At 43.9% G+C, this 13,295-nt stretch overlaps 1 protein-coding gene across 1 annotated transcript in view; it reads left to right on the top strand.

The window, feature by feature from the left end:
* LOC126184374 (glutamate receptor ionotropic, kainate 2-like) overlaps window positions 1-13,295 on the top strand; it is a 326,740-nt gene that overhangs the window by 252,651 nt on the left and 60,794 nt on the right. The window contains exon 11 of the mRNA XM_049926759.1: window positions 11,686-11,917. Within this exon, the coding sequence (XP_049782716.1) occupies window positions 11,686-11,917 (232 nt within the window). The remainder of the gene's footprint in view (window positions 1-11,685; window positions 11,918-13,295) is intronic.

Here is a 13,295-nt window from a genome sequence, read left to right as displayed (position 1 = left end):
CTGCAGCTGCTCACGCTAACCACGAGACCACGGCGCTCCTGAGCTCGGACTATCATTCATGTTGCCTATCTTGCCATGGACTACTCAGTTTGTATATTTTCCTTATTTTTTTCATAGTTCCACACAACTTCTTCCTGTTTTCTCGATTGATCTGTGTTCAGTTTTTCAAGGCCTATCATCTGTGCCAACTTATAAACAAATCTGACGGGGGTGCGATGGGGAGGTTCCCTTATTAGTATCAAAATCAATCGCGAAATTTGCGTTAATAGTATTTAACTCAGAAGAGGAGGAGTTATGGTATCGTCCCCCTCTGAAAAGAAATTCACCACGCGATAACTCGCGCAGTCAGGGAATGTGACGCACAGTTTATGGTGTTTTTCTAAATGGGACAGAGACTTTTAGAAAAGTAACTAGTGTGACGATAGCGGATTTCACCGGCTCCCTTCTCTTTCATCAGCATCAACAACGGAGACACGAAAGTAGGGGAGTATTGACTGTTCTGGCCAGGAATTCCCTGATATCTGTCAGCATTCCGACAATTGTTAATATTCAGTGTTCCCGGAATCTTCGACTTTCCGGAACCGCCGAAGTTAGCATCAGCATTCTTGACCCGTTGACGTCAGCCTCAGTATTCCCAGATCCATTGACATCACTATAGCATTCCTGGAAACGTTGACGTCATCATCTGGTACTCAGGCAGTTGTACTTGTTATACAATGACAGCATGAAGGAAAATTGTGCAAGATAAACAAAAGCTGGTAGGTGTGTTTCTACATCTGAAACATGACGTCTATTCGGGTTTCATGCCAGTCGCATAGGAGTGGCTCTAGTAGCGCCTCTATGAGTGTACAGTTCAGGTTTGTTTTAACTACGCGCTATATTGTGTGTGTGAAATCTTATGGGATTAACTGCTAAGGTCATCAGTCCCTAAGCTTCCACACTACGTAACCTAAATTATCCTAAAGACAAACACACACACACCCATCCCAGAAGGAGGACTCAAACCTCCGCCGGGACCAGCCGCACAGTCCATGACTGCAGCGCCCCAAACCACTCGGCTAATCCCGAGTGGCGCGCTATAACGCTCGGGACTGTTATTTACCTTTGAGACTGGAGGTAATAAGTTGTTGTTAGTCAACAATTCCTTTAAAACGACGAAAACGTCTTTATAAAGACCTCACCGAGTTTGAACGAGGTCACATAACAGGGCTACGAGAAGCTGGATGTTCCTTCTGTGATATTGCAGAAAGGCTTGGCAGGAATATAACCTCTGTACATGATTTCTGGCGGTGGTAGTCACGAATATGTAAGCTCGCAAGAAGACTGCCACGTGGCACTACCGGCAGAACAGTCACGTTTGGCGTATGGCTCTGGCAAATCATACTTCATCAACAGCAGCAATCTGAGCAGCAGATGGAACCACAGTGACACAAAGAACTGTTACAAATCGGCTATTTCAAGGACAGCACCGAGGCAGACGCCCTGTGGCTTACATTCCTCTGACCTCAAACCACCGTCGACTGCGACTTCAGTGATGTCAAGAGAGAGCTCACTGTAGGGCGGAGTGGAGATCTGTTGTGTTTTCTGATGAAAGCCCATTCCGTCTCGGTGCCAGTGACGGCAGCGTCTGCACCCAACCTGTCTGCGGCCTAGACACAATGGACCTACACCTGAAGTAATGGTCAGGGGCGTGATTTAGGGTGACAACAGAAGCACTCTCGTGGTTATGAGAAGCATCCTGACTGCACATTTGTACGTTAGTCTGGTTGTACGACCTTTAGTGGTCTCATTCATAAATACACTACTGGCCATTAAAATTGCTACACCAAGAAGAAATACAGATGATAATAGGGTATTCATTGGACAAATATATTATGCTAGAACTGACATGTGATTACATTTTCATGCAATTTGGGTGCATAGATCCTGAGAAATCAGTACCCAGAACAACCACCTCTGGCCGTAATAACGGCCTTGATACGCCTGGGCATTGAGCCAAACTGAGCTTGGATGGCGTGTACAGGTACAGCTGCCCATGCAGCTTCAACACGATACCACAGTTCATCAAGAGTAGTGACTGGCGTATTGTCACGAGCCAGTAGCTCGGCCACCATTGACCAGACGTTTCCAATTGGTGAGATATCTGGAGAATGTGCTGGCCAGGGCAGGAACGGCGTAGTACCGTGGTTAGCGTGAGCAGCTGCGGTAGAAGAGGTCCTTGGTTCAAGTCTTCCCTGGAATGAAAATTTTACACTCTTTATTTTCGCGAAGTTATGATCTGTCCGTTCGTTCATTGGTGTCTGTGTTCACTGTAATAAGTTTTAAGTGTCTGTGTCTGTGCTTTGCGACCGCACCGCAAAACCGTGCGATCAGTAGACGAAAGGACGTGCCTCTCCAATGGGAACCGAAAACATTTGATCGCAAGGTCATAAGTCAACCGATTCCTCCACAGGAAAACACGTCTGATATATTCTAAACGACACTGGTTACAGCATGTGTGTCAGATGACAGGAATATGTTGTCGAATGGGTAAAAAGATTCTTCTACCTTGCCCGATTTAGGATATCTTGTGGATGTGATAATCACTCCCAAAAAAGTGATGAAAACATAATGGACGGACAGATAATAATTGTCTGAAAATAAAAAATGAAAATTTTTCACTAGAGCGCAGACTTGCTCACGCTAACCACGGGGCCACGGCTCTACTGCGCTCACATATTCCTTTATGTTGCCTATCTTGTGCATGGACTACTCAGTTTGTATATTTTGCTTATTTTTTCATAGTTCCACACAACTTCTTCCTGTTTTCTTGATTGATCTGTGTTCAGTTTTTCAAGGCCTATCCACTGTGCAACTTATAACTAAATCTGAGGGGGGTGCGATGGGCAGGTTCCCTTGTAAGACACAGTGCACGCACATTTGCATTCTTGCATTAAACATTCTGGCGTCACACCGGTTATTAATATACCATTATTTCACATTTGTAATAGTCTTTCTCGCTCCTACATTAACCTATGGTGTTGCAACGTTAATCACTTAAATATATTACATAGACAAAGGTATTCGCAAAATTTCATGACTCTACTTTAATTATTTCTTGGTACTGGGACTTTTTTTCGTCTGTGTGTTTCGCACCAGTATTACTGAAATCCTCAGTACCCACAGGAGGACAGCTGTACCAAGGCCATGACAGACAGTATCATATCACTTCCCTGTGGATGCCACTCCTATTCCGCGATCCCGCCACCATCCGACCCACAGCAATTGCGCCGCCGCTTCACCATACCCGTTGCATCGCGGGAGCTATCTAATTAATTTGCGTGTGGTGCTGTTTAAGGAGGCCAATGGCGCTACATATGTACTAATCACCGCGCTGCCCCACGTCGCTAATGGTGTGCAAAAACGGCTCCCTCCTTCCCCCCCCCTCTTCTTAGAGCCATTTTAATTTCTATAATTCTACTGCGTGAGTGCCATCTTTTACGGCCTGTACTTTGTCCAGTACGAAGCGCGCCAGCAGCATCAGCGATCAGATGGGGAGACCGCGCGTAGTGGCCGTGTGGTTCGAGGCGCCATGTCACGGATTGCGCGGCACATCCCGCCGGAGTTTCGAGTCCTTCCTCGGGCATGGGTGTGTTTGTTGTTCTCAGCATAAGTTAGTTTAAGTAGTGTGTAAGTCTAGGGACCGATGACCTCAGCAGTTTGGTCCTTTAGGAATTCACACACATTTGATCATTTGAACAGATGGGGAGAAGACGACGGACAATAAGCATTAATCAATCTTTCTTTTTCTGTTAACAGAATGGTTCTTATTAGTTAAAGCCATCAATCTGCGTACCCACATCACAGCGGCCCAACGCAGCGTGAGGGCAGCAGCTAATGATGTACTGCTTCCATGCATGACTTATAGAACTAATGCATGAATATTTTACAGGGACGTTGACCTATTGTGATAAATTAATAACGTTATGGCGTTGTCTGTACACACCACATATATTTAATGTGTTTATACTTAGGTTTTGTTGTTATTGTTACAGTCTCTGAACTGGTGCTGGACCATGACATGGATTTGTTCTGTGACGCACTATTGCCTCAACAGCAGCAGCAGCAGCAATTGTTCACAGGACGTTTTCCCGACTTATCGGACCACTTGTTGTTTGACTATGCTATGGCACAGAAACCGCAGCAGGCACCTACAGCCGAAACAGCCATTTTCTAATGCGATTAGGGAGCGAGGTGGCGCAGTGGTTAGCACACTGAACTCGCATTCGGGATGACTATGGTTCAAACCCGCTCCCGGCCATCTTGATTTAGGTTTTCCAATATTTCCCTAAATCGTTTAAGGAAAATGCCAGGATGATTCCTTTGAAAGGACACGGCCGCTTTCCTTCTCCAGCCTTTCCCTAATCCAAACTTGTGCTCCGTCTCTATTGACCTCGATGTTGACGGGACGTTAAACCCAATCCTCCTTTCTTCTTCCAATACGGTCAGAAAGGCTAGTCCTGTAAATGGTAGTGTTCCAGGATCTGCTACTGTCTGAGTCACAGGAGTAGACATCTACATCAAGATATGACAGTTTACTTAGACTGACAAGCAATCAGGAGGAATATAGCATGACAGGGAGTGGCTATTGCTGTAATTTTCGGTCGCAGGTTCGAATCCTGCCTCGGGCATGGGTGTGTGTGATGTCCTTGGGTTAGTTAGGTTTAAGTAGTTCTAAGTTCTAGGGGACTGATGACCATAGATGTTAAGTCCCATAGTGCTCAGAGCCATTTGAACCATTTTTTGTAATTTTCGGTTTTAAATTAACGATATACATATAGGTCCTATAAAATTGCTTTTTTTTATTTTCAGCCCTATGAACAAATAACAGCACACACACTTGCAGTTTATAAAATGCTAGCAGCTGACCTTACAGCAGGAGGGTCCTGTAACTGTTAGCTGTATCACGTTTTAAATAGGTAGGAAATGGGTGATATTGGTCAAATTTGTGGGACGCCAAACCGGAAAATGGTAAATTAGTTGTGAACTCGGCAATTTGGTAGCATGCCATATGCGAATATTGGTAAACTGGCTGTACAACTGGTTAATTGGTAGGCCGCCAAATCCAGATATAGGCGAATTGGTAGAAAGACCAAAATGCAGACGTATCAGTCAAAACAGAATTGGTGGATGTGTAAATACATCCATTCTTGCGGATGTGCATTTAAATTACGAAATATTTAAGTGCTGTGCATTAATGACTGATCATCCGCTGCCATTCAAATGCACTGTAGTGAGAGGTAGAGTCAAAAAAATAATAAAATTGCGAGGTGACATAATTTGACACTCCAGTGTGTGCGTGCGACGTCATAGCATATTCCACGTGTGATATTTTGACATTACGGTGTGTGTGTGTGTGTGTGTGTGTGTGTGTGTGTGTGTGTGTGTGTGTGTGTGTGTGTGTGAATTTTACGAAAAATGTTAGTCCTCCAGGCGAATTGGTTTTAGCATCGAGTGTGGCATGAGGGCTATGAACATCCCACCACCGTCCCTGGACAAGGGCTATAGATTACCACACTTCAAGCCGCGAAACGATCTGGGTCCTTTCTTTTAAAATCAACTTTCCTGCCACCTCGTCGTTACCCGTAAGCAGATACTACGGACAGTCGAGGTATTCTCAGGAAACAATGTTTATTAATAAATACCTACAATCACAAAACTTGTGGCATTTAAAACTGGGGAACGACTTCTCACTCATCCTGTATATATCGACTCAAAGGTTTGACTCAGATGGGTTGTACTGTGAGCACAGAGAACTGCACTGGCAACTACAATTTTGTAGATCGACCAACGAGAATTTATACCACCGCTTCACTTTCTTCCAGCACAGGTTGAAACTTTGCCTTTCACTTATCATATCCGTATACCTCATAGAAAAAGCTGACAACAAACTGCATGAGACATCAAATGATACGTGTGCTCGCAATTTGCGAGCCAGCGCACATAGGTAACTGACTGAAAATAATAAGAAATGCAAACTATACAGGAGTATCAGAAGCGTTGTTAGCCTGACAAAACAGCAGAAACCGTTGGACAGATGTATGCCAAGTTTCCTTCGATTTCTCAAACGCCGGAAACATAGGTACGGACCATGCTGGCGTACGTACAAGCGATGTTGATGCTGCTGGCGGAGCTTTGTTCCCCTCTGAAAAGCTCTTCAACATATCAATCTTCTGTTTCTGTAGCACGTTATATTGAGACTAAATTTACTGTTGTCGCTGCCACTGTTGCTGTTGCGGCACCAACTGCTGCTGTAACTATTCAATAAACTTCGAGTCCTTGATGCACTAACAACATGCAAGGGTTTGACTTCCTCGTCAACACACAGGTGTCATAGCCTGACACTGAACAAGGCAGATTACTGCCGTGAACCACTTAGTGCGAGCAAACAAAAGACGCAGTAAAAAGGAAGCTCACAATGAAATATACGTGAAGTGAGCACGAATCAGTACGATGAACGGGAGCCAGAATCATCGTACATTCAAACAGAGTTCCAAAATCCTGGTTCAGAAACTTAGGTAATAGTTGTATTTGAGAGTCGGCGTAACTATGATATCCTTAAAGAAATAAAAATTAAAAATTAAAGAACTAAAAACTAAATAAACTAAAAACTGCCAACCAGTCCATCGTGCCAGGTTTTTAATTTCGGTAAAGGACTAACGGCCGTTCCCATGTGACTGGAGCACCTACGCGGGGTGGTTTTGTTATACGGGTACACACTGCAGGAAACGATTCCTCTGAGGATAAGCAGCAAAAAAATTCGTCAGACTTACGGCAGGAAATGAATTGCAGATTCCAAGGGACAAGGCCAAACAACTATACCGTGACGTCTCAGCCAAGCGGGGATCGTCATATAAAACAGCCAAAAACAAAGAATTGCGTGGCTCATAAAATTACCGAGTGCTGAATTGATACTTGAATTAGGATAGTTAACAGACAAAAAGGTACAGCTGTTTATGAGGAAATGATACAAAAACAATTAAGAACGCATAACAGCTATTTTTTTGCGTAGCATATAAAACATAACTAGTACATTTGTCAACGAAGCTGCTAACGTCTTTGAGAAAAAATCCGTTATTTTCATGGGTATGAACTATTAGGAACATCTGGAGCATTTTCCAAACAATGTTTTTGTATCAAAATATTGAGGCATGAACATTACAGTCGGTTGTGTTCACACTGTTTCCTGTTAGCAGTGAAACTTCAAGAACAGATTCCGTTATTAGAACTTTGTTTCACGAAACACATTTCGAATAAACCTCCACTTCCAAATTATTATCAGTCACGATATACTATATGTAATGGGACAGCACTTCGTATAAATCAATATACAAAAAAATAACACACTCTTCATTCACTGTTTTCTTCGATTTCTTCTGTAAAGATATTACATAAACATTCCCTTCCTGTTCCTGAATGCTGTTATATTATATTGTCTCTAAATATTCATTATGGTTGGTTACATTAACGATGATGCTTTCCTTTTTTCCTCTGGTCCCTCTCTCGATGGTCCAGAAGTTGAAAAAAGGTAGTATGGACAGATCTGAAAAATGCATGGCACAGCATCTGAATCAAGCTGAGGATTTGAAAGTGGAGCAGTTATGGTTTTCTGTCTGTGGCAGATACTTCGCAGATAATGTCGGTAGCTTTGATTTGCCTGTGACACACCTGAAAAATGAGCAGTGAAGTACAGTAATCATAATATATTGAAGTAAAATGCCCCTACAGACATTAATATACCAAAATGTAAAACATCCATTAGTAAATTATATTGAAAACAACTCTAAACAAAGATAAATGTGAAATTTACCACTGAATAAGATAGTGTGGAATCCTCCTGTGGAACCATTCCTCTCTGATTATATAGTCTTTAAGAAACCTGAAAACATTAACCTTTTTCTGTTGTGTAATTTCCATTAAATTTTGGTATCAATTCAGAATCATAACGCAGATGACACGGCACCAACGTACATTAAAGCGCCAAAGAAACTTGTATTGGCATGCGTATTCAAATAAAGAGATATGTAGACAAGCGGAATACGGCGCTGCGGTCGGCAACGCCTATACAGGGTGTTACCAAAAGGAACGGTCAAACTTTCAGGAAACATACCTCACACACAAAGAAAGAAAATATGTTATGTGGACATGTGTCCGGAAACGCTTACTTTCCAGGTCAGAGCTCATTTTATTACTTCTCTTCAAATCACATTAATCATGGAATGGAAACACACAGCATTGTTGGATGAACCATTCGCAGAAGTGTACCCGTGGAGGCCAATCAGCTGCTGATAGTGCCTGCACACGCTGTACATGGTACGGAAACAACTGGTTCTCCCGTAGCACTCTCCATACAGTGACGTGGTCAACGTTACCTTGTACAGCAGCAACTTCTCTGACGCTGACATTAGGGTCATCGTCAACTGCACGAAGAATTGCCTCGTCCATTGTAGGTGTCCTCGTCGTTCTAGGTCTTCCCCAGTCGCGAGTCATAGGCTGGAATGTTCCGTGCTCCCTAAGACGCCGATCAACTGCTTCGAACGTCTTCCTGTCGGGACACTTTCGTTCTGGAAATCTGTCTGGATACAAACGTACCTCGCCACGTCTATTGCCCCGTGCTAATCCATACATCAAATGGGCATCTGCCAACTCCGCATTTGTAAACATTGCAGTGACTGCAAAACCACGTTCGTGATGAACACTAACCTGTTGATGGTACGTACTGATGTGCTTGATGCTAGAACTGTAGAGCAATGAGTCGCATGTCAACACAAGCACCGAAGTCAACATTACCGTCCTTCAATTGGGCCAACTGGCGGTGAATCGAGGAAGTACATACATACTGACGAAACTAAAATGAGCTCTAACATGGAAATCAATCGTTTCCGGACACATGTCCACATAACATATTTTCTTTATTTGTGTGTGAGGAATGTTTCCTGAAAGTTTGGCCGTACCTTTTTGTAACACCCTGTATAAGACAAGATGTGTCTGGCGTAGTTGTTAGATCGGTTACTGCTGCTACAAAGGCAGGTTATCAACATTTAAGTGAGTTTGAGTATGGTGTTACAGTCAGGGCACGAGCGATGGGACACAGAATCTCCGAGGTAGCGATGAACTGGGGATTACCTCGTACGACCATTACACGAGTGTACCGTGAATAGCAGGAATCCGGTAAAACATCAAATCTCCGACACCACCGTGGCCGGAAAAAGATCCTACAAGATTGGGACCAACAACGACTGAAGAGAATAATTCAGTGTCACAGAATAGCAACCGTTCCGCAAGTTGCTTCAGATTTCAATGTTGGGCCATCAACAAGTGTCAGCGTGCGAACCATTCAACGAAACATCATCGATATGGGCTTTCGGGGCCGAAGGCCCACTCGTGTACCTTTGATGACTGCACGACACAAAGCTTTACGCCTCGCATGGGCTCGGCAACATCGACATTGGATTGTTGATGACCGAAATTATGTTGCCTGGTCGGACGAGCCCTCGTTTCATACTGTATCGAGCGGATGGACGTGTACGGGTGTGGAGATAACCTCATCATTCCATGGGTCCTGCATGTCAGCAGAGGACTGTTCTAGCTGCTGGAGGCTCTGTAATGGTGTGGGGAGTGTGCAGTTGGAGTGATATGGGACCCCTGATGCGTCTAGATACGACTGTGACAGGTGACACGTACGTATCCATCCTGTCTGATCACCTGAATCCATTCGTGTTCATTATGCATTCCGACGGACTTGGACAATTCCAGCAGGACCATATGACACCCCACACGTGCAGAATTGCTCCAGAGTGGCACCAGGAACACTCTTCTGAGTTTAAACACTTCCGCTGGCCATCAAGCTCCCCAGACATGAACATTATTGGGCATATCTGGGATGCCTTGCAATGTGCTGTTCAGAAGAGATCTCTACCTCCTTGTATTCTTACGGATTTATGGACAGCTCTGCTGAATTCATGGCGTCAATTCCCTCCAGCACTACTTCAGACATTAGTTGAGTCCATGCCCCGCCGTGTTGCGGCATTTCTGCATGCTCGCCGGGGCCTTACACGATATTAGTAAGGTGTACCAATTTCTGTGGCTCTTCAGTGTATCTTACGTTGGTCTAAACGCACACAAACATAACTTATTAACACATAATATGATTTCTGTGTACTTAAATAATAACGTCTTAACGATCACATAGCTCAATGAGTTTTTAATATCCAGAACGTTGTTGATGCAGCAGAAAACAGCTGTTGACATTCTCCGCTTTTAGCTGACGTCGCAGCATCGAGTTCTCGCAGTTGTTCGGCCTTCTCATTTAGGTGGTGTCGGGTGCACCCATTTGAAGATGGAGATAAAAGATCTTTAACAGGACCCTGGTATCAGCACGAGGCAAGTGGCCTCTCAGTATGGGATAAGCCAGACGACCGTGTGGAACGTTCTACACGAAAACTGCCACGCACAAGATGTGCAGACCTCATTATCTACGGAGTTGCCTCCACGGCGACGGTTTTGTCGTTGGTTCGTCTCACAGGCCACCACATCGCTGGGATTTCTGTCATCCGTTCTCTTAACAAATAGGCTACCTTTACGAGAGGCGATGTCGTCAACCTTCACGACACCCAACTGTGGGCTGCGAAGAATACCCATGGTATGGTGGCAACGAACCCTCTGCCCCTGTTCAGCCTCACATACGAGCTATAATAGCATTTCCTGAGAGTGGCACTGTCTAAGAAGTACCTTTGGAGGTACGAACGGTAGTGTGGCTACTACGTGATGATGCTCCAGCTCACTGCCCTCTCGAGTGTGGAGCTAAAACTCAAATACAAGCCGAACATTCCCATTTTAGTGGTGGGTTCTCATGTCTGCTTTCAGTCTATGAAAGCTGCACTGTCAAATATCTGTTGTCTCCAGCTGCAAGTGGATGTACCTCAGCTGGAACGCGTTTCCGGCCATACGTTCGTAGGACCTTTTATGTTCCTTACTCTTTAAGGGGTCGTTCCCTGCAGTTTTTCCCCATTTAGCAACATCAACCTGTATATGCTGGCAAAAGTTAGCTTGTTTGCAGTGACCCCTAGACTTACTATGGAAACAAGAGCCGTAAAAACAATCTCGTCACCATTCTCTCTCAAGTGGATGGATAGTTGCGTGCCTCAAACGCAATAAGGTTCGCCGAATTGATGTGGCAGAGGGGAATTTGGATGCCACAAATGGTATCTGAAGGGTGACTGCCACTGTTGACCTATCCACATTCTCCTAGCTGATGCACAGTTTATGACTATGAATATATCCATCATGAAACAGAGAGAGAGAGAGAGAGAGAGAGAGAGAGAGAGAGAGAGAGAGAGGTGGGGAGGTGGGGAGCGTTAATTTGGTTCTAATATCATGTTATTTTGATAATGGCTAAAAATGCCTAATAAGGATTCAATGTTTAATAATAAAATACTTGTTTAATATATTACAGTTTCGTAATTATGAGAACTCTTGCTGTTGTGAGATACTTGCTACTTTTACAACACTGTTCTGCATATAAATCTATAACGTTAGTCCTTTTTCTCGTCTCTGTCTCATTCACTATGTCACTCTGACTCTACACTGGCGACATTGATAAGTGCTGTAAAATCAGTCAGTTCCACCTTGTATTGTATGTTGTAGACATCGAACGACTCGCTGTATCAACGCATGTGGACCGTGATGAAGCAGGCCCGCCCAGATGTGTTTACCAACGACAACATGGAGGGGGTGGAGCGCGTCAAGAAGCAGAAGGGCGACTACGCCTTCTTCATGGAGTCCACCACTATAGAGTACCAAACAGCACTCGACTGCGACTTGCGCAAAGTTGGCGGTTTGCTTGACTCCAAAGGCTATGGGATAGCTCTACCTCGCAGTAAGTGCATGTCCTTTTTTCGCAGCCGATGGCTTAGAATTTTTTTAAATTGATGTTTCACATATTTCTAACCGCATGGCTTGTTCTACTCATGGAGTAGGAACAAAGTAACACAAATAAAACTGCTCGAACAATCCACGGGTATACTGCCGGTTCATAGTGTCCAACGGGCACAATATTTCGGCAATCAGACATGTCGCCATCGTCAGGTGCGCTGACGAACTGAGCTCCTGAGGGCGGCCGCCGAAATATTGTGCCCGTTGGACACTATGAACCGGCAGTATACCCGTGGACTGTTCGAGCAACAAATACGCCGGGAGAAACTGAAGAATCACACAAATGAAACTGTTATATGAGAACATGGCAATAAGTTAGGCTCCTGTAAGAGATCGGCGAATTAAAAATGTGGGTTCTTCCGTATAAAGGAAAAATTGCGACTGTGAGAGAAAAATTGATTAGATAAAGACACTTGAAATTTGGAATAACTGTAATACCAGTGACGATAATGAATTGTGACATTTGATTGGAGATAAGAAAGTGACGGCTAAGTATTTTTTTAATAAATATTATTTGGATAATATACACTGATAAGCCAAAACGGTATGACCACTGACCACCGAGACGTCGGATGCCTCCTGTTGGCGTTGCGGGCACGTGGTGCCGTAACAAAGGTGTGGAAGTGGAACAGACACGGTCTGGGGACCACCCTAGCGAAAACATGCGCTGCAAATAGAGAAATCCATTGAGATAAGCGATTTTGACAAAGAAGAGATTATTACTACGCTGTACCTGTGAACGAGTTCAGAGGCTTGTCTTGTCTGTAAAATACAGTGTGTTTAAAAAATGACCGGTATATTTGAAACGGCAATAAAAACTAAACGAGCAGCGATAGAAATGCACCGTTTGTTGCAATATGCTTGGGACAACAGTACATTTTCAGGCGGACAAACTTTCGAAATTAATAATTTTTTTAAGTTCAATACTTTCTCTATTAACGCTCTAATACTATAACTCAGGTTGTTGATAATTCGATCGGAACGGCAAGGTTTTAGAGTGGTCCAGACAGACGGATCATATTTGGAAACAGCCATGAACACACACCTGTCTGGGCACCTCGATTTGTATATTCTGTAGCCTCCCTCAGTTTTTTAAGGTGAGTTACAAGACGATTTCCCCAGCAAAGTATGGTTGCAACCTTTCCATTTCTAGGTCACTACTGTTAGTTGCTTAAGACCTCGATGCGAGGAAATGTCAAATCGTCACTAAACAGTCACCAATACCCACACATCAAGTATACACTACACAACAACGACACAACATCAAATCTCAACAGATAAGCTAGTACACACTGACACATGGAAGCAAACTGATACAGAAT

This window comes from Schistocerca cancellata, chromosome 4 (assembly GCF_023864275.1).
Source record: "Schistocerca cancellata isolate TAMUIC-IGC-003103 chromosome 4, iqSchCanc2.1, whole genome shotgun sequence".
Lineage (NCBI taxonomy): Eukaryota > Metazoa > Arthropoda > Insecta > Orthoptera > Acrididae > Schistocerca > Schistocerca cancellata.
Note: the sequence above shows the minus strand (reverse complement) of the source record. Positions and strands in the feature narration are given on the sequence as shown.